This window comes from Rhineura floridana, chromosome 20 (assembly GCF_030035675.1).
Source record: "Rhineura floridana isolate rRhiFlo1 chromosome 20, rRhiFlo1.hap2, whole genome shotgun sequence".
NCBI classification, from domain to species: Eukaryota; Metazoa; Chordata; class Lepidosauria; order Squamata; family Rhineuridae; genus Rhineura; species Rhineura floridana.
This window is the reverse complement of record NC_084499.1, coordinates 12,481,752-12,509,132: the sequence shown is the minus strand read 5'-3', so window position 1 is coordinate 12,509,132 and position 27,381 is coordinate 12,481,752. Positions and strand designations below refer to the sequence as shown.

Genomic DNA, 27,381 nt, shown 5'->3' with positions numbered 1-27,381 from the left:
AATAGGGTTAGGGTCTGGTTTGCATTTAAACCTACCTGACTGAGACTTACTGGAAGCCATCTGCAAATGCAAAATGCAGCTATCTTTCAGAAATCCCATTTCACCATTTTTGCAGGGTAGTTGTCTAACTCAACAAGGTGTAAAAAATGCATCTATTAGGGGACAGTGTGCAGAAATGCAGATATTTGTCAGAAGCTTCAGGACCATGGATAGCTCTGAGTGAGCAACATGATCCGGCAAAGGTTGAGAACAGACTGCCCTTTTAAGCATCTGTTCCCAAATTACCACTCCCAGGCTCCATACTTTAGAGCAGGGGTGCAAAACCTCCACCTGCTTGGCCAATCAAATCCCTGTGCAAAACCGCCCTTTAAAGCAGTTTGCATGTGGGATCATCTACAAAGGGGCTTTTGCAAAGGCTCTAAGACAGCTCCTGCGCTTTCATCGGGTCAGCAGAGCAGTGGCTGTCTTAAAGCCTTTTCCAAGTCTCCCAGCATTTCCCTTTGCAGTCTTTGTGATCAGGGACTTAAAGGTGGAGGGGGAAGACTTGGAAGAGGCATTTCCGAATTACCCCCTCACACTTTAAGTCCCCTATTGCAGAGAATTAAAAAGGGAAGTGCAAGGGATTTGGGCAGATGGGTGTGCCCCACCTGCCTGCCAGTCATGTGATGTCATAATAGCATCATGCGCTTTGACAGGTGGGCAGACCCACGCACCTGTCCCATTTGGCTCGCTAGGCAGATCCTGACGAGGATTGGGCCCGTGGAGCCAAAAAGGTTCCCTGCCCCTGCTTTAGAGCCTCTGGCCTGAAGATGGGCACTCCCATACTCCATTCCATAACCTACCTCCTGGTACACTCCCTATGCCCTGGACTATTAAGGTTGGAGGCATTTGGTTCCTCAGGGGAAGGTGCCTGTGAGGGTCCAGGGCTCTGGCCCTATAGATACGGAAGTTTCTTTGGGGGGCTCATGTTCCTTAAACTCAGGCCCAGAGTTCTCCTATTTCCAACAACAGGCTCTGGACCTTGCACCTGGTCTGACTCCTTAGTTGGTGACTTTGCAGCCTCTGACTCAGAGTCCAGATTGCTGCTGAACTCTGGGGTCATGACAAACATAGATGAAACATCACACAAAAATGCATTCTGTAAGGCAATATTGCACACAGAGAAATTTTGTGTATTAGCAGAGATAAATGCAGACAAATTTTTGTGATTGATGATGATGATGATTGATGGAGAAATGTGGAGACCTGAACATAAGAGTGGAAAAAATGAGAAACTTAAACTGATAATTCGTCCATCCCTAGCTGTCAGTGGTATCATGTCGCTCCCAGCAATCCTCTGAAAGAAGGAAGGACTCTGGCAGTAGGCAGATGTTCTTCTTCGGAATGGAGAAAGCTGCCCTATACCAAATCAGGCCATGGTTCCATCTAGTTCAATATTGTCTGTACTGGCTGGCAGTGGCTCTCCAGAGTTTCAGACAACAGGCTAGCAGATGGAGGGGAACTGAACCTGGGATCTTTGGCCTGGGAAGTGGGTGTCTTATCACTGAGCGATTGTACTTCCCAAAAAATAATAATGTAAGTTTCCAGTCCTCATGACTCTTAAAAAAAGAGCTGAATAAAATAGGATCACAAGGAAGCTGCTTTGATAGTGAGTCAAACCATTGGTCCCATCTAGCTCAGTACTGTTGGCACTGACTGGCAGCAGAGATTCAGACAGGATGTTCTCCTAGGCCTACCTGGAGGCTCCAGAAATTGAACCCGGGACCTTCGGCATGCAAAGCAGTTGCTCTACCACTGAGCTACAGCCCTTCCCTTAAATCCCTTCACCGGCCCACCAGATATGAACTGCTGCTGAAACTGCAGCCATCCTCTGCTAACCTCATTGCCTGCAACATGCAGATCAGAATACTGACCTACCATACAAGATTCGTCACAAGCATTAGTACCAAATAATGCACGAGCGTTGTGCAAATGAAATACTAATATGAAATCGTGTATTTGTTTATTTCAGGGCTTCCCAGGAGAAGCTGGGAGGAAAGGAGACCAGGGCAAGCCAGGCCCTTCTGTAAGTACTTCCCTATTTCCCTGCTTCAGGAAGGCAAAGCCCAGGGAGACTGACAGCTTATATAGCTGGGGTGGGGAACTTGGAGATGCTGTCGGACTCCTGCTCCCATCAGGCCCAGCCAATGCGGTCAGTGGTCAAGGATGATGGGAGTTGTAGTCCATCAACATCTGGAGGGTCGCAGGGCCACCACCACTGCTATATAGGAACTGGAAGCTCCACCCCTGCCTGCCTCTCAGCCAGGCCCTGATCCAGGTAGATATGTACACGTGCTCCCTTCCTCCTGAGTAGCCTGGCCTGCAGAATCTTTATTGTTGTTATGTGCCTTCAAGTCAATTTCGACTTACGGCGAACCTATGAATCAGCAACCTCCAATAGCATCTGTCATGAACCACCCTGTACAGATCTTGTAAGTTCAGGTCTGTAGCTTCCTTTAAGGAATCAATCCATCTCTTGTTTGGCCTTCCTCTTTTTCTACTCCCTTCTGTTTTTCCAAGCATTATTGTCTTTTCTAGTGAATCGTGTCTTCTCATTATGTGTCCAAAGTATGATAACCTCAGTTACATCATTTTAGCTTGTAATAATAGTTCTGGTTTAATTTATTCTAACACCCAATTATTTGTCTTTTTTGCGGTCCATGGTATGTGCAAAGCTCTCCTCCAACACCACATTTCAAATGAGTTGATTTTTTCTCTTATCCTCTTTTTTCACTGTCCAACTTTCACATCCATACATAGAGATCAGGAATACCATGGTCTGAATGATCCTGACTTTAGTGTGCAGTGATTTCTTGACTATTGTCTCCATTTTGGTTAATGGCTGTGCCAAGGTATTGATAATCCTTGACAAGTTCAACGTCCTCATTGCCAACTTTAAAGTTACATAAATCTTATGTTGTCATTACTTTAGTCTTCTTGACATCCAGCTGTAGTCCTGCTTTTGCGCCTTCCTCTTTAACTTTCATCAGCATTCATTTCAAATCATTACTGGTTTCTGCTAGTAGTATGGTATCGTCTGCATATCTTAAATTATTGATATTTCTCCCTCCAATTTTTACATCTCCTTCATCTTTGTCCAATCCCGCTTTCTGTATGATATATTCTGCATATAGATTAAACAAATAGGGTGATAAAATACATCCCTATTTCACACGCTTTCCGATGGGGAACCAATCTGTTTCTCCATATTCTGTCCTTACAGTAGCCTCTTGTCCAGAGTATAGGTTGTGCATCAGGACAATCAGATGCTGTGGCACCCCCATTTCTTTTAAAGCATTCCATAGTTTTCCATGATCTACACAGTCAAAGACTTTGCTGTAATCTAGAAAGCACAGGGTGATTTCCTTCTGAAATGCCTTGGTCCGTTCCATTATCCAAAGTATGTTTGCGATATGATCTCTGGTACCTCTTCTCTTTCTAAATCCAGCTTGGGCGTCTGGCATTTCTCTCTCCATATATGGTAAGAGCCTTTATTGTAGAATCTTGAGCATTACTTTACTTGCATGGGATATTAAGGCAATAGTTCAATAATTACTGCATTCCCTGGAATCCCCTTTCTTTGGGGTTGGAATGTATACTGAACGCTTCCAGTCTGTGGGCCATTGTGTTATTTTCCATATTTGTTGACAATTTTTTGTCAAAATCTTGACAGATTCAGTCTCAGTAACTTGGAACTGAAGGTAGAGCCCTGATTTTATGTCTTCTATATTAATTTTTACCTCAGTAGTCCCTTCAGTACTATTCCCTATATATGCATATATGTGTGTATGTCCGTGTGTATGTATATATATTATTTATGTATTTTAATTGCATTTTATGTGTTTTAATGTTTTTGTGATTTTTATTGTGTACAATTTTATTATGTACATGCTCGATTTTATTGTAAGCCGCCCTGAGTGCCCTATTGTAGGGTAGAAGGGCAGGATAGAAATATTTTAAATACATAAATAAAATAAATGAATAGCAACTGTATTGGTATGCCATCTGTATATGCCAATAAAAATCCTTATTACTGACAAGCAAATATCTAAAGGGGATGCCTCTTTTTCCTCCCAAATTTCAAAAGCTGGGGCTAATGTAAGCTCGGAATCTGCATGAAGAAGAAGCAGTTAAGCGTCAAAGAGAAGAGTCAGAATTGAGATTGTGCTCTGCAAGAATCTTACGTTCCACTAGCTGATTGTTTGCCTAGAACAGTGATTCTCAAACGGTGTGCCGAGGCACACTGGTGCGCCACAAGAGGTGGCTGGTGTGCTGCGAATATTATGAAAGCATATTATTATTAAGTTATTTTTATTCATAGTTTAAAATATATTAATATATTTTTAATTTTGTACACGAAGTGCACTAGAAAATTTTTATATGTTTTACACTGTGCCACGAACCAAAAAGGTTTGAGAACCACTAGCCTAGGAGGTCTGATGTGGGAGCAGCAAACATTAGGTTATCTGTTGGGCTGTTCAGTGCTGTCCTCCATTTATGCTCAGCCTGTGTATTTGTAAATAAAACACCAATATTATAAAGAGCCAGTAATCCTGCAGTGACCATATTCCAAAGGAAACCAGGTTCTCATCACTCAAAGGTGTGCGTGTCCACGCGCATACGTGCGCTGGGGGGGAGGAGCCATTTTTCTCACTGTTCTTTCTATGTACAGCATGATGCCAGTTTCAGAAAGAAATGCCCAAATGTTTGTGGTCTCTTATTTGTACTCTCTAGGGTACAGCGGGCCCTGTGGGTACCAAGGGAGTTCAAGGTCTCCGGAGTTTTGATGGCCCTGAAGGATCAAAGGGAGACGCAGGCAAGAAAGGAGAGGCTGGCCAGCAGGTACCTTCTAGCTGTTCGGTGATAATGTTGCTGAATCTTGGTTACAGTGTACGGACCTTACACTATTAATGGGCAAATGACAAATGGTTTGAATCTTGAACAAAAGAACCGTACCGTTCTTTGATAGCAGGGCATCTTTCTCCAGCCTTTGGAAGATGCCATTCAAGGTGGGATTGGGCCACATCAACTATTTGGAAAGAGGTTTGCGGTGTGAATTTGGACTCCAAAAGAGGTAAAAGACAGAGACTGAGCTGTTTTTGCTAGAGTTAACTGAAACTGAGGGTGCAGCTTTGGGACAAAGGGAAACATTCGTTCTCTTAGAATCCTCAGGGCAGATTTAGTAGCTATACTACCTATGTGCTTCCACTAGGCTTTGTTTGTGTTATTTGTCAATAAACCCAACAATGCAGCCTAAACTTCCAACGTTCTCTCATCCAAAAATCAAACCCTAAGTCCTTCAGCACTGCCTCAATTTTCTGGTTAGGGAGGTGGAGGTATGTAACAGCCATCTCACTTCCAAAACCCTTTTGAACAATTCTTGGATCCATATTTGGGCAGCGGTCTAAAAAGAGACCCACCAAGGTTCACATCTTGGAAGACTACACCCAGATATGTAGAACTACGTTCAGCAGAGAGACAAAATGCAATTTTAGCATGCTCAAAGGCATTCCATTTTTACTTTAAATTTCAGGGCTGAACCTTGTCTTTGAAAAGCATGGATTGCACAAAGAAAGCAGAATCTGCTTGGTTATATCTTAAGAACGTTTCTGCTGGATCAAGCCAAAGGCCCATCTAGTCCAGCATCCTGTTCTCACAGTGGCCACAGGAAGCCGGCAAGCAGAACCAGAGCACAATAGCTCTCTCGCTATCTGTGATTCCCAGCAGCTGCTTTCCAAAAGCATACTGCCTCCAACAGTGGAGGTAGAACATAGCTATTGTGGCTAGTAGCCATTGATCTGTTCTAGATGGCCTGGTCTACGCAAGCGATGGAATGAGGCAGGATTGATAGAACATAAGAACATAAGAAGAGCCTGCTGGATCAGGCCAGTGGCCCATCTAGTCCAGCATCCTGTTCTCACAGTGGCCAACCAGGTGCCTGGGAGAAGCCCGCAAGCAGGACCCGAGTGCAAGAACACTCTCCCCTCCTGAGGCTTCCGGCAACTGGTTTTCAGAAGCATGCTGCCTCTGACTAGGGTGGCAGAGCACAGCCATCACGGCTAGTAGCCATTGATAGCCCTGTGCATCTAGAATAGGCTGTGCATCTTGTAACTGTGTACAAAGAGTGGAATCTAATTGTTGCACGCTTCCAGTCAGTTGTACTTTTTCTTTCTTTAGCAAAGCATCCATTTGACATGTTTGTCTTCTCTCCCTTTGCTTTTCAGGGTGATTCTGGGGGCCCTGGTCAAACCGGTGAGCCAGGGCTAGCTGGTATTGAGGTGAGTGGGTTTTCCTTGCTCTTTTTTTAAGCATTGGGGGGCGGTGGGGAGAGGATTAAGATGGAACGGATCTCTCTAAGTGCGCATGTTGGGGGTATGGGGTCCGGTCTTTGACAAATTTCATAGGCAGATGTTCCGTGCCCCGGAGAGGCCTGCTCCAGTCCAGGCGTCAACAGTTGGCATCATTGGGCAGTTGCCAGTGGCTCAAGGCCTCAGGAGGGTCCACTGCATGCTCTGCCGCTGTCCCAGAAAGGTGGAGCCTTTTCTGAGTGCTAGTGCACAAATAGCTATGATTAGCACTCGCTCACTGCGTTGTGCAACTTCACACAATGCCTCTGAGGGACCAACATTGCAGTGACACCACACCAGGACCCAGAGACATAGTGGGGAGATTTAAAATGCTAAGCGTCATCAGGAGTGCTTGCCAATCAGACTGCTTGTTGCTGCTGCTGCTGCCGCATCACCTCCCAACTGCAAAGTCAAGTAAAGAGAGGAGAGGGAGCCACTGGGGAAATGGCACCAAAGGTCACTCGAAGCTCGGCACCGCCTCTGCCCAACATCTTAGAAAATATAGAGATTACAAAAAAGAAAGGAGGAAAGGGAACAGGTCAGAGTGGGTATGCTTTATGCATCAGCCAATGCCCGGTAGTTATGCACAGTTAGGTTTTCCAGACTGGCTGAAGGCCAGCACCCAAAAGGTACTCAGCGTTCCTGTTCATCTAGCCCTGGACCTTTATTTTATGCCATTGTGGTTTTTTTTCTTTTTAAGCAATAAAATCCACACAAAAAATCTAGCCCTGGACCGGATCACGTTGGCAGAAGGGATCACATGCGCGCTGTAAATCTCAAGGGGGGAGAGCGCTGTTGTGCTCTGATCTTGCTTGCAGGATTCCTGTGGGCATCTGGTTTGTTTATCTGTCCGTCTGTCCGTCTGTCCGTCTGTCCGTCTGTCCGTCTGTCCGTCTGTCCGTCTGTCCGTCTGTCCGTCTGTCCGTCTGTCCGTCTGTCCGTCTGTCCGTCTGTCCGTCTGTCCGTCTGTCCGTCTGTCCGTCTGTCCGTCTGTCCGTCTGTCCGTCTGTCCGTCCGTCCGTCCGTCTGTCCGTCTGTCCGTCCGTCCGTCATCCATCTATCCATCTATCCACTATCTATCCACTATCTATCCTCTATCCTCTATCCTCTATCCTCTCACCTCTCACCTCTCACCTATCTCTCACCTCTCACCTCTCACCTCTCACCTATCTCTCACCTCTCACCTCTCACCTCTCACCTCTCACCTCTCACCTCTCACCTCTCACCTCTCACCTCTCACCTCTCACCTCTCACCTCTCACCTCTCACCTCTCACCTCTCACCTCTCACCTCTCACCTCTCACCTCTCACCTCTCACCTCTCACCTCTCACCTCTCACCTCTCACCTCTCACCTCTCACCTCTCACCTCTCACCTCTCACCTCTATCCCATCTATGCCATCTATTTATTTATTACATTTGTATACCACCCCATAGCTGAAGCTCTCTGGGCGGTTTACAACAATTAAAACATTAAAAACAAATATACAAATTTAAAAACACATGCGAAAATGCCTGGGAGAAAAGGAAAGTCTTAACTTGGCGCCAAAAGGTAACAGTGTTGGCGCGAGGCTCACCTCATCAGGGAGATCATTCCATAATTTGGGGGCCACCACTGAGAAAGCCCTCTCCCTTGTTGCCATCCTCCCAGCGTTCCTCGGAGTAGGCACCCGGAGGAGGGCCTTGGTTGTTGAACGTAATGTACGGGTGGGTTCATGTCGGGAGAGGTGTTCCATCCGGTATTGTGGTCCCAAGCCATGTTTGGCCATGGCAGGAATAGGATGCTGGACTAGATGGGCCCCTGGCCTGATTGAGCAGCCAGACTCTTCTTAAGTTCTTAGGACTGTCTCAGTAAGAGCAGCCAGCCCTGGAAAGAAATCTTGCAGCACTATTCTATGGATGTCTGTGCAGGAGTAATCCCCGTTGAGGTCGCTCGGGCTGGCTCCCAGGTAAGCGAGTATAAGATTGCCATGTAAGGAACAGTCTCCAAGCTAGACCTGCACAAACAGGTAGCTTGGCTCTTCCACACCTCTCAATTAGATTTATAGGAACAGAGGAAGCTGCCTTATGCTGAGTCAAGCCATTGGTCCATCTAGCTCAGTACTGTCTACTCTGACCAGCAGGGGCTCTCCAGGGTTTCAGACAGATATTAATTCACTGTGTATGTATATGCATGTGTGTATATTTTTTTTCATTCATTCATTCTTCTTTTTAGGGCTCCCTGGGCAAGAAAGGAGATCCAGGATCACCAGGGGAATCAGGCCAACAGGTACAGTTAAATCTCGTTGGAATCTAGATTGTTTATCATTGCATTTTCAGCTTCTTCCATCGTTTCGCCCTCCAGAGTTCCCCTGCACCCTTGAAACAGCCAGCACACTTTAACAGAATCCCCACATCTTGGTTGAAACTATACGTTCTGTGAAGAATCAGTCAGGATGATTTTTTTAAACTGCATAATCCCCCCCATATTTTTAGTGGTGTGCATTGGGTCAAATTGGGGTGCCCCGGAGCATTTTGGGCAATGGGGCTAGTCCATTAGAGTGAGTGGAGCACTGCTCCACCAAGCTCAGTCTGACCTCAGCCAGCCCCAACCTGCCTTCTTACTTAAAATCTGTCCAGGGGCGTGGTCCCAGCTATCAGCTGCCACCTCCTCAGCCTCTCTGGAGGGTGGGGGCAAAACTGGGATTAGTTGGCTTTGCCTATCAGGCAGGCAAATAGAAGACGACTTTATTGGAAAATGGAACTTGTTTATACTATACTGGAACAGTAAGGGATAAATAAATTCATATTTCTTATTAGGAGACATTCAGAAACCATAGAAATCTTATACTCTTTTAGGACAGAGCAAGCACCTTAGTGTGCCGTTTTAAAGAGGCTAGAAATGTGTAATCTACATATTTCTCTATTTATATATGTATTATATTTGTTCAGAGAGCCAGTGTGGTGTTGTGGTTAGAGTGTTGGACTAGGACCTGGGAGACCAGGGTTTGAATCCCCACACAGCCATGAAGCTCACTGGGTGACCTTGGGCCAGTCACTGCATTGAGCAGGGGGTTGGACTTGATGGCCTTATAGGCCCCTTCCAACTCTACTATTCTATGATTCTGTGACTGCCTTTCAGCCTCAGAGGAAGGCAATGGTGAACCACCTCTGAATACCGCTTACCATGAAAACCCTATTCATAGGGTTGCCATAAGTCGGGAGCAACTTGAAGGCAGTCCATTTTTATATTTGTTAAACCGATATTTATCAATCTAACTTGTTTACTAAGCTATTTGGAAATAAGCATTATTCTCTACATTGATTGTGTATGTATATTGGCTTGCTGCTGTTCTGCTTTCTGTAATCTACCTTGAAAATATGTGTGTGTTAAGGCTTTTTTTAAAATATCCATTTTTTCTTCCTATAGTTCTCAGGATCATTGGGGACCCGGGGTGGGAGGTAGGAAGGAAAGTATGACAAAAAGAGTTTCTGTTATCCCAGTTTCTCTCTCTCTGTCTCTCTCCCTGTCTCTCCTTCTCTCTCTCTCTGTATATGTGTTTTAGGGACCTCAAGGCCTGCCAGGTATGGATGGTCAGAAAGGACGTAAAGGAGAAAAGGTATTATTTACCTACCAACTTTTATTTTTTTAAAAATGTTATTCTTCTATTTCTATATAAGCCATAACATTATGGCTGCGTACACACCATACATTTAAAGCACATTTCTCTCCCCCATGAATTCTGGGAAGTGCATTTTACCCCTCACAGAACTACAGTTCCCAGCACCCTTAACAAACTACAGTTCCCAGGATTTGGGGGGGGTGCATGCTTCAAATGTATGATGTGTACGTAGCCAGTAACAGTTACAATACCACTACCAACCAGGCACGAGTAAGTCAATTTACTATACACTTATACAAATGCATAGGAGTTAAATGTATGAGAATTGAACTATTAAGGAGGGTTTTTTTACTTTTTATTTTTGTGTATGGAATTTTCTTTCTTTTGCATTACTTGCAAACTTGATTAATCTCTTTAAAAGCAAATGTATAGCTCTGGCAAGCATGACTAAGACTATCTCCTTCAAGTATGGGGAACCTTTGGCCCTCCAGATGTTGCTGAACTACAACTCCCACCATCCCTGGCTATTGGCCATGCTTGCTGGGGCTGACGGGAGTTGTAGTTCAGCAACATGCGGAGGGCCAAAGGTTCCCTACACCTGATTACTTGTTCCTCATTGTGGACTCTGTAGGCATATGCTTGACTAGAAGTTTCAGTGGAAAAAAGAAAGTTTTGAAAATGAAAAAAAAAAGTGTTATGCTTTATAAAATTGATCTGGGGGGTTGATCTGGGAGTTTGTTAAGAGTGCTGAGAGTTGTTCGGAGACCCCTGTTCCCTTCACAGAGCTACAGTAAATTCTTCCTCCCAAAGAACTCTGGGGATTGTAACTCTGGGAGGGGGGCAAGGGGTCTCCGAACAACTGTCAGTGCCCTGAACAAATGACAGTTCCCAGGATTCTTTGGGGAAGAAGCCATGTCTGTTTAAAGTAGTATCGTAGTCCATTAAATGTATGGTGCAAATGTGGTCCTAGCTTTTCTCTATTCAAATTATCTTTATCCCAGTGTGTATCTGCATTGGATATGAAATTGTTTTAATGATATGATTTTTTTTTTAATTGCTCGTATACACATTCATTCATTGGTTTGTTTATATACCACGTTTTGGCCCCAAGGCCCCAAAGCAGTGAACAGATCAATAAAAACAAAGAAACACAATGAAACAGCAATAAAGGCAAATACAAAAATACAATAAGTCAATAGAGATATAAAATGAAAAAAATGGACATGCCCTTATATGGAATTGTTTTAAATTGTTTTTATAGACAGGACTGTTTTTTCATTGTTGACACTGACTATGAAATCACTTCGAGGTGTTTTATGGGGAGTGACTCATACATGGAATGAAATTTTTAAAATTCCTGTTTTTTAAAGAAGCTGGAGAAAGCTCCCCATGCGCAGTAGTGTAGTGGCAAATTCAGAAGTGCATGGTCCCTTCATGACAGTCATGCCATGCCCTATCACAGCCACGCCCCCCTTTCCCTCATCTCCCTTGATCTCCCTGTCACCTCAGGAGTCCACATTCCATTACAACAGATGTCCCTAGGAGCCAGTCAGCATGAAAGGAGGGGCTGTGTGTTAGCTACTGAGAAGAGTCTTCTTCTTGGCTACTCACCTCCTTTCACTCTGGTTGGTTCCAATTAGCATGAAAGGACAATGACTCTTCTCAGTGGCTAACATGCTTCCTTTTCATGCTGATTGGCTCATACATACAGACCTGGCTGGGACCCTCCTCCCAAATAATGGGTCTGCGACCCCGGAAACCCCTACCCATGCCCCAAAGCTTGCCATGGGAAAAGAGACAAAGATATGATGAATTAAATATGGTTGCAAAGTTGTGTCCAGGCTAGCATACTGCTCTGCAAAGGCAATGTCAGTCTTCATTTTTTGTCTCCATCTTATTCTCTCTTCTCTTAGGGGCAGTCTGGGCGTGCTGGGAGTCTAGGATTCCCTGGCAATCCAGGCAGAAGGGTAAGAAATTGTTGTTGTGGCACCTGCCCTTTGGAATTTCCTCTCCTTAAACATTAGACAGGTGCCGTCTCTGTTATCTTTTCGGTGCCTACTGAAGATCTTCCTCTTTCAACAAGCCTTTTAAGTAGAGACCTTATCCCGGTCTGCATCTGTGTTGGAATTGCTTTTTAAGATGTTTTTAGAGCTTTTTTAAAATTTATTTTTAAGATGTTTGTAAGGTATTTTCTTTTAAGGTGTTTTTTATTGTTTTGTCCTTTGCTGCCCTGGGCTTCTTCTGGGAGGAAGGGATATAAATTTAAATAATAATAATAATGTTATGGGTTTGGGAAATTGAAGTGGATGATTTCTATAAGTCCCCTTCCAGCCTCTGATTTGGAACCCTGTACCTGGAGGTGGGCTCTGCAGCTGAGAACCCTGCTCTGCTGGTCAGATGACTCTCCTTTGTTAATCTAACAGAGTGGCCAGGTGGGCAAATGGGTCTGTCAAGTGCCCATTAACTGGCAAGTGGGCCAAGGAGATCCTATTGTTATTGAAACTCTTCAGGAGAGCCCTTCCCTCCTGGGACCACAGAAAGGCTTGTGTTTTTAGTTGGTCTGAGGTAAGGCTGGGAACTGGAGACACAGAGAGGCCGGCTCCCTGCACCATGGCTTTAGGATGCCTCCTGTAAGCTTGATGGAAAAGCAAGATCTATTGGACTGCTGATGCTTTGAGCCCCTCCGTCGTAAGCTCAAGTTGGAACGTGTGTAAACAAACCAACCATATTTCATAAAGACACCACAGTCTCCGCTGACCTTCTTTCCAAGGAAACCAAACCCTGCGCAAGCACAGGGGCCCCTGGAGATCTCTCACCGCTCGGAGATTGGGGTGGCATGCAAAAATGGTAACAATAATAAATTATGCTTTTCCATAAGAGACTGCTTGGCCTATGAGAAATCAGCATAGTAAGCTACCTTATACCGAGACAGACTACTAGTCTGTCTAGCTCAGTACTGTCTACACTGACTGGCAGCAGCTCTGCCGGGTTTCAGACAGGGGGGTCTACTTGGAGATGCCAAGGACTGAACGTGAGACTTCCTGTCTGCATAGCAGATGCCCGGCCACTGAGCTATGATCATTCCCCGTTAAGAAGAGGTTAAGAGCCACACGGGTTTGTGCCACTTCAGAATGCGGGTGAGAAATGGCACAATAAGTCCATACAAACACATCAACAAACTAATAACCAACCAGAGCAAAGGGGGGAAGGACCTTTTTCAGCCGGAGACGGTAGAGGCTGGTCTGTTAGGGTGAATGGAGCACAACCTCAGTCTGCTGTCAGCAAGTCCCCACCTGTCTGCCTTCTGACAACCAGTCCAGGGGGGTGGCAGTGCCTCTTAGCTTCCTCGTCCTTCGTCTCGGCGTTGCTCTTGCAGAACTTGGCAGGGAGGAGGAGGAGGTTGGGGACAAAACTAGAGTTAGCTGGCTCTGCGTGTTACCGGCTCTGGCTTTGCCTGTCAATGGCTCTGGCTCCAGCTACTGTAGGGCTCCTTGCCTTCCGCCCCACCAGTCCCATTGGGCAGCAGCCTACACTGGCCCAAGGATCATGTTCCCTCGTGGACAACCTTCTGGGGGGAGGGTGCTGTGTGCCCGTGGTGGAGGGGGCAGGGCAACAGATGCGATCTGTGTCTTAACAACATAAGAAGGCCCATTTAGTCCAGCATTCTGTTCTCTGTCATCACATCCACGCTATCACGTCAAGCACATGGCTTCGCTAAAGAATCCCAGGAACTGTCGTTTACCTTTCCCAGAGCTACAATCCCCAGCACCCTTCACAAGCCACAGTGCCTAGGATCCTTGGGGGTGGGTGGGTGAAGCCATGTGCTTTAAATTGGCTTTAAATGTGTGGTGTGGACGTGACCTGAACCTATGTTGAATTAAACATTTTATAGATGTTGTTGATGCTTTTATTGTTAATGCTAAAATGCTAAAAGGGGTCAGCCCCTGAGCTCCCGACTCCTTTCTGCTTTTTTCCCCCTTCCCCAGGGCAAGCGTGGCAAAGCTGGACCCAGGCCCCCAAGAGGCTTCAAAGGCCCCAAGGTAGGCTAAGCTCTTTCCTGCTGTCCTGTCAGGTCTCATCTCTCCACGTTCTCTCAGATCACAAGAGGTAAATACAGACACACACACCTTTACCCACGATCAGGCCAATGGCCCATCGAGTCCAGCATCCTGTCCCCACAATGGCCTACCAGATGCCTCAATGGGAAGTCCAGCAACAGGACCTGAGCGCAACAACACCGCTTTCTACCTGTGAGTCCCCATGTCAGGCTTGTTCAGGACCCCAGTCGTTTCCCCTGCACCTTTTAAAATATCCTTTCCAATTGCCCTTGCCAAAACCGCAGTGGTGTCACCAACGAGGGAGACTTATCTTATTGGTCCAGCACAAATGCACCTGTCACCAGAGGGTCTGACACATGCTCTTTGACCACAAAAGGTTCTAGCAGTCACTTCTTACACCTGGGCATCACCCCCAAAGGTAGTGTGTTTTTCGACAACTTGTCGTCAGCTACAATTCTTTGTAACTTTGGATCCGTTGTAGACGGTGTCTCTTGCACCCTGATTTCCTCCCGTCACGTGTGTCTAAAACTATTTGTCTGCCTTTTGCCTTGCAAGCACCGAGCAATTTCTATCTAAAATCCTTTGGACAAATGAACAATTCAGTCTGACACATATGCCTTTGCCAACGCATAAAATCCTTCATTCCAAAATTCTCTAGCACCAGCAACTGGGATTCAGAGGTACACTGCCTCCAACAGTGGAGGGAGAACATAGCCATCTTGGCTAGTAGCCATGGATAGTCTTATTCTCTGTGAATTTGTCTAATCCTCATTTAAAGCCATCCAAGTTGGTGGCTATCACTACCTCTTGTGGGAGCAAATTCCACAGTTTAGCTATGGACTGTATGAAGAAGTATGTTTTTTTGTCTATCCTGAATCTTCCCACATTCAGTTGCATTGGATGTCCACGAGTTCTAGTATTAATAAAAACTTCTCTCTATCCATTTTCTGCATAATGTGAAGTCGTGTACAACGCCTCTGTCACGTCTCTCCTCTTACTCGCCTTTTCCCTAAACTAAAAAAATCCCAAATGTTGTAACCTTTCTGGATCTCAGTGGTGTGGATTCTCCTTCCAAGAAGTGAGCAGAATCTTTTGTCCTTACGTCTTTTGAGCGCGCACCCTAGGGATCGGAAGATCTGTCAGTTTCATTTCTCTCAATTTCTCATTTTTTCCAGTCTTGCGTTCAGTTCTCCACATTTCTGCAGTAAATTAGCACATTCTCATGAAAATTCTCCAGCATTCGAGTGTGGATTTCTCCTGATAAACACATTTTTGTGGGCAGTTTGGACTGATGCACCCATTTTTGCAAGCAATTTCTCCTAATATAAACATCTGATAATGTTATCTTCATATATTCATTTTTATGCACACTTCCCCTAACATACGAATTTTTGTAAACATTGTTCGGCAGGCGAACTGCATTGTAATATTTCACTCAGTGCGAATTTCAAAGGACGGCTGTGTTTCGGTTCTCATATTATTTCCGAAAGTGCAAATTTGATAGATTCATCTTGAAATGTAAACAGAATCTAAGTACACACGTGCACACAGTGCTTTGCAAACCCCGTCAGTCAGCTGATCATTGGAGCTTCCATGGCATTCCTCCTCCCCCTTCACACACAGTTTGATTCCAGTCCACATGTGCATAATGGATCACCTGGTATCACTATGATGTCATGTGATCAGCAGGTGAGTGGTCCTTCCTATATGTCAACTAACAGGCGGGGGGGGGATATAAGGATCCTGCCTGCTGGCCAGATCCATTTCCCCATTCTTGGCATATATATCTATGGTAGTAGCATCACTGGTGTGACCCACCTCAGATCAGGCTGCAAACCTGTTCTGGGTCCTAATCTTCCAGATCCTCTAGTGCCTTCATGCAGTCTTACCCAACCTGGCATTTTCCAGATGTTTTGAACTACAGCTCCCATTGTCCCTGACTCTTGGCCACGCTAGCTGGCCATGATGGGAGGTGTAGTCCAAAAGATCAAGATGGCACCATGTTGGCGAACGTTGGTGGAATAACTGGAGAGGGGCCTGCTGTTGTGCTTGAACAAATAATCATAGCCATTTTCCTTCTGTTTACTCTCTTCCAGGGCCCTCCGGGTGAACAAGGCCTCAAGGGACCCCTGGGACCCCAGGGCCCTTATGTGAGTATCAATCACAAGGGTGGCTCTTTAGGGTTAAGTTATCGGCAAGTTCAAAAGCCCACAGTTCACCCAGAGGCGCTCAGAACCTTCCTTCACCACATTAAAATCTAACCATTACCCACTGGCAGAGGTTTATAAAATTACCAAATCTACAGCATGTTGCACTGTGGAGTGTGACTGTTCAGGGATTCTGCCAGCCATGCCCTCTTCTGAGATACTCCATTCTACAACATGTTGCACTGTGGAGTGTGACTGTTCAGGGATTCCACCAGCCATGCCATCTTCCGAGATACTCCATTCTGCAACATGTTGCACTGTGGAGTGTGACTGTTCAGGGATTCCGCCAGCCATGCCCTCCTCTGAGATACTCCGTTCCATTCCTCCTCACCCTGGTTTCTGTTCTTGCTGTCACATGTGCACCACAGATCTGGCTTTCGATGGCCACTAAGCATGCTCAGCCCTCGCTGAGTTGCCCCCTTAGAGCAGTGGCCATGGGGACTGATAGGGCAGAAGGCAAGGGGGCCAATGGGAGGCAGAGCCAATGATATGCAGAGCCATAGCTGCTCTTATGGTCCCAAGCTATGGTCTGAAGCCACATGAGGCCACCACTTTGCTGAAGGTCAGCAGGTGTGGGTCCGGTCAGTGCCTGGATTGGAGGCTGCCTGGGGACCACATGTATGCCACCTTGGGTTCCTTGATGAAAGAAAGACAGGATGTAAATGTAAGAAAATAAATAAACAAACAAGTAAATCCATCAAGTATTGCAGTTATACAGTTGCCTGGGAGGAAATTCCATCTGTGCATGTCTGGAGGGCGATCAACTATGAAGCACCATAATGACTTGTGTTCTTTGTGGTTTCCATTCACAGGGGGTTCCTGGACTCAGAGGGGTGAAGGGAGCCAAGGGGCTCACAGGAGAAAAGGTGGGTGCTGATAGCTAACACTTCCGCTGATAGCAGCAGCTTGCTGATGTACCACCTAAACATGCGTCTGCAATTTGCAATTAGCATAAGCCAAGTGCAGCCAAGGTGGTGGCCTTTCCAGGTGGTGTGGCTACAGCTCCCATCATCTCTAACCGTCAGTGGTGTCTGCTGCCCATCGAGAGTGGTGGGGCAGAATTCAGGAAGCCCAAACAGTAGGCAGAGCAAGAGCCAAATAACAGGCGGAGCCAACTCATTCTAGTTTTGTCCCCATCTTCCTCCTCCCTGCTGAGTTCTACAAGGGCAACGCTGAGACTGAGGAGGAAATGGACAGCCAGTGCTATCCCTTAGACTGGTTGCAAGTAAGAAGGCAAGTGAGGGCTTGGTGAAGGCAGATCAAGGTCAGTGGGGCAATGCCCCACTTGCCCTGATAGATCCCCCTCCACTGCTGACCTTTGACCATGCAGCCTGAGGCTGATGGGTGTCTTAGCCGAAAACATCTTGAAGACACTGTGTTGGCTACCCCTGACACAAGCTATTCATTTAGTTACTGCTATAACACAGGTTAATTTAATGGAGTAATTTTTACATCATTGGGAATCATCAATCCTTTTTCCCTTTTTTGTGTGCATCCATCTATAGGGTGACAAAGGCCACATGGGGTCCCTTGGTCCGCAAGGGGATAATGGTTTTCAGGTATGTATGATGATTTGGTGCTGTTGTTTTTTTAAAAAAAAAAACTGATTTTTGTTAATTATTTTAAGAAGTTTATTAATAAACGTGGTAAAGTATCCAGTCCTCAGCGATTTATCTTTTCCCTCTTTCAGGGCAAGCAAGGTCCTGTGGGTATTCCTGGGAAGCCAGGACCAAAAGGAGAACAGGTAAATGTTTTATTTCTCTCTCCCTACCCCCAAAATAAGACTTATCTGCCTCAGGAATGGGGTTGGGGGGAGAACTTTGATTCCGTTCCCACTTAAAGGCATATCTATCTAACTCACACTTTCCGTAACACTACAGAAAGCAAAACGTAGCCATCCTTCAAAATTCCCACTTCTCCAAACTTTGCTATGCAGCTTTCCAGCCATAATAACATGTACAAGAAAACTTTATACTACGCTAAAGGTTGCATAAGAATGCACCTATTACTGAAAAGAACTTTAAAAAGTGCATTATATTAGGGAGCATTGCTTCACAGGTAGCATAAAAACATTTTATTAAAAATAAAACCAGGAATTCAAGGAACTGAAGCAAATAAAACAAACAGGGTTTGATCTTATATATCAGGGAAGGCCTGGGCAAAAAGTCTTATAAGAGGCATTTTATACTTGTATTTTTTTTGTAAAGCATTAGAGGCTGTTCTAGTATTAAGCGGTATATAAATCTATGAAATATAAATAAATACCTGTGGCTAAAACAGATTGTTAGACGTAAGTCCAAGATGCTGGAGTGCCATTATAATGCGCCATATCTCTTTTTGTTCCCAGGGTGGTGTTGGCTCACATGGCTCGGAGGGATCTGTGGGGCGCCCTGGCATTCCCGTAAGCTTTTCCTCTTTTTGGCCCAAAGGATTCTGGGATGAAGGAACTGCATGGTATAAATGTGCTGCGTTTTGCTTCTTGGTATCAGTGGCTTATAGGACAAGTATTCCACACTAAGAAAAGTCCCCTGAGAATCATAGGATTCTGTCACTTGCAGGAATAATGCAAATGCTGCATATCTTCATACTCTGTTAGTTTTGCTAGCCTTCCCCACTCCCACCTTTTTAAAGTGACCTTCACTTCAGTTACCATAGCTCGGGGGCAGAGGATGTGCTTCGCATGTCCGAGGTCCCAAGTTCAGTCCCTGGCATCCAGAGCCTGGAAAGTTCATTTTTTTAAAAAAAGAACTATTTCATGTTCGACATGTCCACAGAAGGAGCTAGTTCACATTCACGTTAGTCCTTTTACAAAGCTAACTAGTTTGGCTCAGCGCGCAGTTCAGTTCAAGTTCCTCTAAACTCTCCTTGGCAAAAAACATTTCAGCATTCAGGATGTTACGAGCTGTTGCTCTGAAGTATAAAATATACTTAAGAAGACAAAGAAAACGTCGGAATGCACACACAGTGGAATGTGAATTGTTTAATTTATCCCACCCCAAATTCTGATCTTTATGCTTAAAAACCACAAAGTCTAAAGAGTAATAAATACATGCAAGAGAATGAACTCGAAGGTGAACGAGAAAGTTCTGCCCCAAAACAAACTTAATTCCAGTTCAGTTCAGCCAGCAACTATGGCAAGTGCTTTCAGTTGCAGTTCAGAGATTTTTTAATTAATCCAGTGAACTTTGTCAAACCGAACCAGTTCATTCCAAGGGCTGCTGGCATCTAAGGATCTGAAGTGGCAGGCGATGGGTAATGCCCCTCCCTCTGCCAGTCAGAGTAGAATCATAGAATAGTAGAGTTGGAAGGGTCCTATAAAACCATCAAGTCCAACCCCCTGCTCAATGCAGGAATCCAAATCAAAGCATTCCCAACAGATGGCTGTCCAGCTGCCTCTTGAATGTTTCCAGTGTTGGAGAGCTTGACTACCTCTCTAGGTAATTGGTGCCATTGTTGTATGGCTCTAACAGTTAGTTAGCGCTTGGCTAGAAAAACAAAGAATCTGACTGCTATTAAACAGATTGCTGTTAGGGATGGACCTTGAAATGGAAATGGCCTGCCTTCAAGTCGATTCTGACTTATGGCGACCCTATGAATAGGGTTTTCATGGTAAGCGGTATTCAGAGGGGGTTTACCATTGCCTTCCTAGCTCGGTGGTAAAGTGCGTACTAGACATAATATTACTATTTTAGGGGTGGAGAACCTCTTTTGACCAATATATATATATATAGTTCTTCTCACATGTGTATCTTGTTTACTTTGACTCCCCAGGGCTTACCCGGACAAAAAGTAAGTAGTTCTCTCCCTCTCTGCCAGTGTTGTTCTTGAACTAGATGGCTAATTCTCCTTCTATCCAAACGCCCTCAAAACCACCTTCCTGATTTTCATAGATTGGGGCATTTGATGGTGGACATCAACCCTTTCTTCCTGTTTCCAGATTTGAGAGGGCCTTGACAGGACAAGCCCCCCTCCGCTTGCTACCTCAACAGGCCCCCATTTGCCATTTCACACTTCCCACAGCGCCACAGAGCACCTGATGCAATCTTGCGTTGGGGACACTGTGAGGAATTAAAATGGCAGGGGAGGCCCTTAATCAGGTGCTCCAAACCATTGTGGAAGATGTGTTCGTTTGTTGCATTTATATCTCACTTTTTCTCCAAGGAATGCCAAGGAGCATACATGGTTTCTCTCCCCCCTTTCCTCCCCATTTTATCCTCACAGCGACCCTGTGAGGTAGGTTGGGTTGTGTCCTGGCTCCCGTCCCCTGGCTCCCATCCCCAAGCCAGCCCAGCAAGGCTTTTCTTTCAAGGAACACAGAGAGAGATTTATTCAGGAAAACTCAGTACAGGTGAAGCAAGGGCCTCCTGGGGGTCACAAATCAAGAGTCTGAGGCAGGACCTGCAGTGTTAAATTGGACGATAGCCACGGAGATCTCCCAACAAGCCTCCACGCTCTTCCCGCTGAGCTTTCAAAAGAGCAAGGCATGACGAGCTCACTCGCGGGACTCTCGCTTCATGCAGGAAGACCGTCCCCTGGCACCCCATCCCTAATGACCAGAGGCAAAGGGGCTGGGTCTTCCCCCGCCCCAACTCCAGCTCACTCATCCTCTCTGCTGCCTTTATCTCATCTGTCAAGCACCGCCACTCCGGTCCAGACCCTCTTGGAACTGCGAGGCTCATGACAGGCTGAGGGAGTGTGGCTGGCCCAAGGTCACCCAGTGAGCTACATGCCCAAGAGGGGTTTTGAACCCTGGTCTCCCAGGTCCAACGCTCTAACCGCTGCACCAAAGTTAGAATGGCCAAAGGCTCCCAGACCCAGCTTGCTTGCTGAAAGGGGGTCAGGGTGGCTGGACTGTGCTGGGGGGGGTCACCTGGGCCCCGACAGCTGCCCAAGTTTGCCTGGCGTCCTGTCTGCGCACCTAAATGTCTCAAACCAGGGTCTTGGTTTCTTACTCCATAAACCACTGTGGCAGCCTCAAAAGCAGGGAGCTGTTGTCCTGCAGCACCACCAGCTGGCCAGAACGGGATAGTGCAGATTCTCTACCTAGCAGGGCAATGGGTGTCTACATTCATGACTCAAGTTCCCCTTACACCAGTCTGGTAAGGTAGACCAATACCCTTATTATTTTGCAGATGAGGTAAGGGGATGAGGGAATTATAAGTCTCATCATGAGCTTATGGCTGAAATGAGTCCACCCCTGCCTTGTAACTCAAATACTGTCCAAATCTTGGTCATTCTTAAGTTCTCTCTCTCCCCTCTTGTTTTTGCCAGGGCCTCAAAGGCTTGCAAGGTGTCCCGGGACCAAAAGGCGAGCAAGGCCTGCCTGTAAGTTAAGCTGCCCTTTTTGTATTTTTAATCATTATTATTATTATTATTGTTGTTGTTTATTAGATTTATATCCTGCCCTTCCTCCCTGTAGGAGCCCAGGGCAGCAAACAAAACCACTGAAAACACTCTAAAGCATCATAAAAACAGACATTGACATATATTAAAACAAAAATCCTTAAAAACATATTAAAACAAAACATCTTTTAAAAAATCTTTTTTAAAAAAAGCTTTAAAAACATCTTTAAAAGCAGTTTCAACACAGACTTGGACTGCGATAAGGTCTCTACTTAAAAGGCTTGTTGAAAGATGACAGTCTTCAATAGATGCCGAAAAAATAACAGAGATGGTGCCTGTCTAATATTTAAGGGGAGGGAATTCCAAAATGTAGGTGCCACTACACGAAAGGTCCATTTCCTGTGTTGTGCGGAACAGACCTCCTGATAACATGGTATCTGCAGGAGGCCCTCGCCTGCAGAGCATAGTGATCGACTGGGTATATAAGGGGTAAGACGGTCTTTCAGGTATCCTGGTCCCAAGCTGTATAGGGTTTTGTGCAGCAAAACCAGCATCTTGAACTTAGCCCGGTAGCTAATAGGTAATCATGTACTTCTAAGCTTTTCCTCCATGAGGACTAGAAACAGTGAGCGCCTTTGTTAAAAGAAAGACAACATACATGCTAATGAGGACTATTTTGCTTCCCATTAACCTTCATGGGGAAGGGAGACTGAACAACCCATGGAGTTTCCTGGGCTTTTGCAACAGGGAAACGCCAGGGATAACTCTATTGCTTGCAAATACATTTTACTACATTTCTACCCTAAACTTCCTCCATGGAACTCAAGGCAGCATACATGGGTCTTCCCCCTCTCCCCAGCCCATTTTATCCTCCCAACAATCTGGCAAAGGAAGAGCTTACATTTCATTTGTGGCTCCTGGAAGGGCGTTCAAGGGTAGCAGAAAGGGTCTCTCAAGAACAGGAATGGATGAAACTGTCGATTTTGGTTCTCTCATTTTGCCCACCTTCAACTCTCCCCATTTCTGTAGCAATTTGCAGTTGTTTCTTTAATCCGCATGAAAATCTGACAGCATTTTCGTGCCGGTTGCCGGTTGCATTTTTGCAAGCAATTTTCCCCAATATAATGCATTTTTTTGGTATGTTGTTTTTACTAATAGATATGTTTTTATACACATTTTCCCCTAATATATGCATTTTTGTACCTGTTGAGTACCAGGCTTTCCAAGGCAGGACTGACCATGCTGTTTGTTATTTCTAGGGCCCACCTGGTGTTCCTGGACCCCAGGGTGCGTCACTGAATATCTCCAGAGAAGAACTGAAGGTGGGTATGACCAGAGACAATTTGGGATCCGGGATTTATCCAGACCGGATGCACAGCCCTAGTGAACAAGGTTTTACAAACCCTCATTTACAAACCGCAGCATTCACCCAACAACCGCACCACTGCTGGGGGCAGTCCATCTTTTTCTTCTTCCCCAGAAGATGCTAGAGTTGGGGCTGGAAGATGCACTGCTTCCTGTTTCTGCCCTCACTCTGAGTTAGCTTCAGGACAGTCCTACAGTTCCTCCCCAGAAAACACCAGAGTGAGGGCAAGAAGCAAGCCAACTCAGAGTGAGGGCAGAAAACACCTTTTCCCCACTCTGGGAAGGGAATTCTTTTTCATTTCCAAAGGAAAAATGGAATCCAGCTGCAGGGGGCACAATTGCTGTTGGAGCTGCCACCATGATGTTAATAGACAGCGACAAAAAATATGAGGGAACAGAATTTCATGCAACCTTTCCCAATCCCTCCCCTAACATCTGAGCCAAACATATTTAACTTTCCATTCAGCTCTATTTTCAGCATTTCCAACTGAAATACTAAGATAGTAATAAATTAAGGATCCAGACAATGCATTCTTCTCTGACAGTCGTGAGGAACCTTTGGCCCTGAAGATGTTGTAGGACTACAGCGCCCATGATCCCTTGCAGTTGTCCATGCTGGCTGGGAGCTGATGGGAGGTGAAGTCCAGCAACATCAGGAGGGTCACTGGTTTTACAAATGTCTCTGACGACATTTTTCATTGAACGGAAAACAAAATCCAAAGAAATGTCAGAACTGTTTCCTCACAATAGCATCTGCTCACCATCTGTGTGGGTGAATGATCCTAAAGAAAAATGGAAAAGAATATGAGGAAATCCAATTGTAGAATCTCGGTGGAACAAAATCTTTACTAAAGGCATTGTAAACTCAGACTGTATTAATGGGAGGGAGAACCATTGTGAAGAATCTGTCTAACCTAATCTAGATATGACTCGGTGTCAACAAGATAAAAATCTTTCTGAACTAATGTATCAAAGGAAATTCAATGGTTTACAATAAATGAGAGCAGATTGTTGGTCCCTCTAATCATATTATTTGATACTTTAAAAGACAACATAAAAGTGAATGGCCAAAATTGTTCCTGAAAGAACAGGCATTTTTTAAAAAAGGCTCTGATAGTCAAAGGAAAGAGTACCAAAGTTTGGCATGTTAACTGAAATGGCAACATGTACTGAAATAGCTAGTCTTAGGGAAGGAAGGCCAAACCATCTCTCCAGCCCCGAGATTTGATAGTGTCCTATGCCCAAATAAAACATCGGGCAGAGATGCTATTCAATACCATTTAGTAGAGCATGGATGGGGGAACCTTTGGCCCTCTGGTTGTTGGACTCCAACTCCCAGCAGTCCTAGCCAACATGGCCAATGGTTGGGGATAATGAGAGTTGAAGTCCAGGGACATCTGGAGGGTCAAAGGTTTCCCATCCCTGGTATAAAGGATACTTTCCTGGAGGAATATCATTTGTCTATTTTTGTTGTTAATTCCCATCTCTGTCATCCAATTGGAAACAGCTGTCCGTAATAATTTTCCTGCTTTGGAATCCAGGTATCTTGCTCTGGTCCTTGCAGCCTGAGAAAGAGAATTTAACTGGCACCATTGGTTAGAGATCAGCAATTTTACAAGCGGCTGGACTTTGTCTTCTGATTCTTTTTCTCTTATTGACACGGGCCTCTTCCTCCCTTGCTAGCGCCTGATTTATTCAGCAAACAAGCTGAACTCCGCCATGGTGTGGACCTTCATGGACAGCTTGGAACGAGAACTGATGCTCCTGGTGGGCCTCCCAAATGGCACCAGAGACCACCCGGCTGCCACTTGCAAAGAACTTTTGCTGGCTCAACCCCACCTGCCAGACGGTAGGAATGTCAGAACATCAGAGGAGCCCTGACGCTGGATCAGGCCGAAGGGGGCCCATCTATCCCAGCATCCTGTTCTCATGGTGGCGAACCAAATGCCCCAATGGGGAGTCTAAAAACAGGACCTGAATGCAACTGAGCTCTCCTCACTTGTGATTCCCAGCATCTGGCATTCAGAGGCATCTGCCTCCGACAGTGGAGGGAGAACATAGTCATCGTGGCTAGTAGCCGTTGATAGCCTTATCCTCTGTGAATTTCTCTAATCCTTGTTTCAAGCCACCCAAGTAGGTGGCCAACACTACCTCTTGTGGGAATGAATTCCATAATGGGCTCCTCCACCAGTCTGCTTAGTTTTCAGTGCTGATTCAGCAATGGCCCTCCTCCGCAAGCCTGCTTGGTAGAATGACGTTTGCTTTAGGGTAGAGACACGCTTGCAGTTGTGCTGGCTTCAGTCCATCTTCAGCTCTGTTTTCTGGAAAGACACAATGCTAGTCAGACTTCGCCCCTTTTTACTCCAAAACCTGGGGAAATGCAGCTCCCGTGCATTTCTCCGTGAAATCAGCTTCACGCAGAAATCAAAACTGGTTGATAGATAAAGTTGTTGCCACGCCGTAGTGTTCTCCAAGGAAAACACTTTGCTGTAGGTTGGGCAGAGACAGTGGTTGGCCCAATGCTTTGCTATGGGCAGTCCTAAAATCAACTGCAAGGAAGGGAGATGTGTCCAGCTGCGGGCAAACATGTTTTAAACCGAAGCCAGAGAGAATGATCTGGCTGCTTTTGAAGGATCTAATGTATCTGCAGCCTGTTACCTTGCTAAGAAGCTACACTGGCGGCAAAGGAAGGGGAGTCCTCTATGGATTCCTGCATTGAGCAGGGGGTTGGACTTAATGGCCCTATAGGCCCCTTCCAACTCTACTATTCTTTGATTCTATGACAAGCATGAAAACAGTGTTTCCAGTCTCTTAGCAGACTAGTAAAACAAAAAGGAGGCTTGTAACTTTTGTGGGCTAACTTAATTTTGTTTCAGGATATTATTACATCGATCCCAACCAAGGCAGCCCCCAAGACGCTTTGGTGGCATTCTGCAACTTCACAGCAGGGGGAGAGACCTGTATTTTTCCTGTGCAAAATCAGGTAGGAGTTTAATGTTTCTGACCAGGGCAAAAGGCCATTCATGCATTCCTCAGCATCTTTTAATAATGAATGCATGAATCTCCTTTAGCAGGTATCTCAAAGCAATTTACAAACATACCATAAAACATGATGATGATGATGATGATGAATCATCCCAACCTTCTGTCTGCTACCGCAAAGGCTCTTGCGCTAACAGATGGGTAATTTTAATGTTGTGTAAAAGAGGAATCCAACTCAACAGTTGGGCTACTGGATACATTTATTTATCCCTTTCTCCCAGTAGGAGCCCAGTGCGGCAACAGATATGTTGTTGTGCAGCAGATTGTGCAACAAAGCTACTGGCAACCTGCTTATGCAATCTCAAGTGTCAAAGGCCAGGGTAAAGAGGTGCATCTTCAGCATAAGACAAAAGCCATACAGTGAAGGTGCTAGATGCACCGCTGTGGGGCTGCCACGTAACCGTTTTCAAAAACAGTATGAAAAATGACTGAAGATGGCTTTTAAAACAATACAAACTGAACACTTAAGGTAGAGACAGACCTTTTCTTCTCAGTGGGAAAGCTTGTCAAAGCAAAAATGTTTTTTGATTGCTTCCAGAAAGTAGAGAGGGGACACCTGTCGTACCTCAACAGATATGCTGTTCCTACAAAATGGGGAGTCACACCAAAATCCGAGTTACCGTTCCACGCGCAAGAAGAGCTTGAAGAAATTTGTGATGTGCGTTTGAATTCTTTTTGTGTGTTTTTTAACCCTCAGGTCCCCATCAAGGCCTGGCTGAGGGCATATGTGTCAGAAGGCACCTTCCAGTGGTTCAGTTCTTTGCCCGGTGGATTCTTGGTAAGCTTCCCTGTAGCGCACTGAGGTTTCTGTCACAAAAAGCCTCCAAGCAGGACAGGCAAGTCGAGGGCTCCCAAAGGAGGGGAGGATCCCAGTGGTGAAGACAGAATTCAGAGGGAGTAATACCTGTTCAGGGTGCCAGCCAGCCAGCCATGCCCTTTTCGTGGATTCTCCATTATTTTATTTATTCATTCATTCATTCATTTATTTATATCCCGCCCTTCCTCCCAGCAGGAGCCCAGAATTCCATTCTTTTCTCTCCTTCCTCTAACCCTAACAATGCCCCCAGTCCCATGCCCAGTGAGCATCGGCTGTTTAGGATTCCCCTGTCCCCTTAGGGCTTTTTTTAAAATGATGGTGATGATGATGCCCTAGGCTCTGTCCTCTTTTTCCTGCAGCTGGAGTACCAGGGTACAAGCACCGTCCAGCTCCGCTTCTTGAAACTTCATAGCAGCCAGGCCACCCAGAAGGTATCCTATTCCTGCAGACCCCATCCAGATGGAGGCAAGCTGCAACTGGAAAAGGAAATCAAGTTCCTTGCTGACTCCCAGGAGCAGAGCTACATAGCTGTCCTTCAAGGATGCACAGTAAGTGGGCAGAAG

General features: G+C 45.6%; 1 protein-coding gene across 3 annotated transcripts in view; it reads left to right on the top strand.

Annotated features, from left to right (window-relative positions):
- LOC133373926 (collagen alpha-1(I) chain-like) overlaps positions 1 to 27,381 on the top strand; it is a 152,371-nt gene that overhangs the window by 121,455 nt on the left and 3,535 nt on the right. For all 3 annotated transcript variants that reach the window (XM_061604349.1, XM_061604347.1, XM_061604350.1), the window contains 19 exons: positions 2,012 to 2,065; positions 4,774 to 4,881; positions 6,264 to 6,317; positions 8,600 to 8,653; positions 9,930 to 9,983; positions 11,900 to 11,953; positions 13,973 to 14,026; positions 16,141 to 16,194; positions 17,064 to 17,117; positions 17,757 to 17,810; positions 17,942 to 17,995; positions 18,599 to 18,652; positions 20,023 to 20,040; positions 21,523 to 21,576; positions 22,854 to 22,916; positions 24,643 to 24,808; positions 25,836 to 25,942; positions 26,699 to 26,779; positions 27,178 to 27,366. In XM_061604349.1, coding sequence (XP_061460333.1) covers positions 2,012 to 2,065; positions 4,774 to 4,881; positions 6,264 to 6,317; positions 8,600 to 8,653; positions 9,930 to 9,983; positions 11,900 to 11,953; positions 13,973 to 14,026; positions 16,141 to 16,194; positions 17,064 to 17,117; positions 17,757 to 17,810; positions 17,942 to 17,995; positions 18,599 to 18,652; positions 20,023 to 20,040; positions 21,523 to 21,576; positions 22,854 to 22,916; positions 24,643 to 24,808; positions 25,836 to 25,942; positions 26,699 to 26,779; positions 27,178 to 27,366 — 1,380 coding nt within the window. The remainder of the gene's footprint in view (positions 1 to 2,011; positions 2,066 to 4,773; positions 4,882 to 6,263; positions 6,318 to 8,599; positions 8,654 to 9,929; positions 9,984 to 11,899; positions 11,954 to 13,972; positions 14,027 to 16,140; positions 16,195 to 17,063; positions 17,118 to 17,756; positions 17,811 to 17,941; positions 17,996 to 18,598; positions 18,653 to 20,022; positions 20,041 to 21,522; positions 21,577 to 22,853; positions 22,917 to 24,642; positions 24,809 to 25,835; positions 25,943 to 26,698; positions 26,780 to 27,177; positions 27,367 to 27,381) is intronic.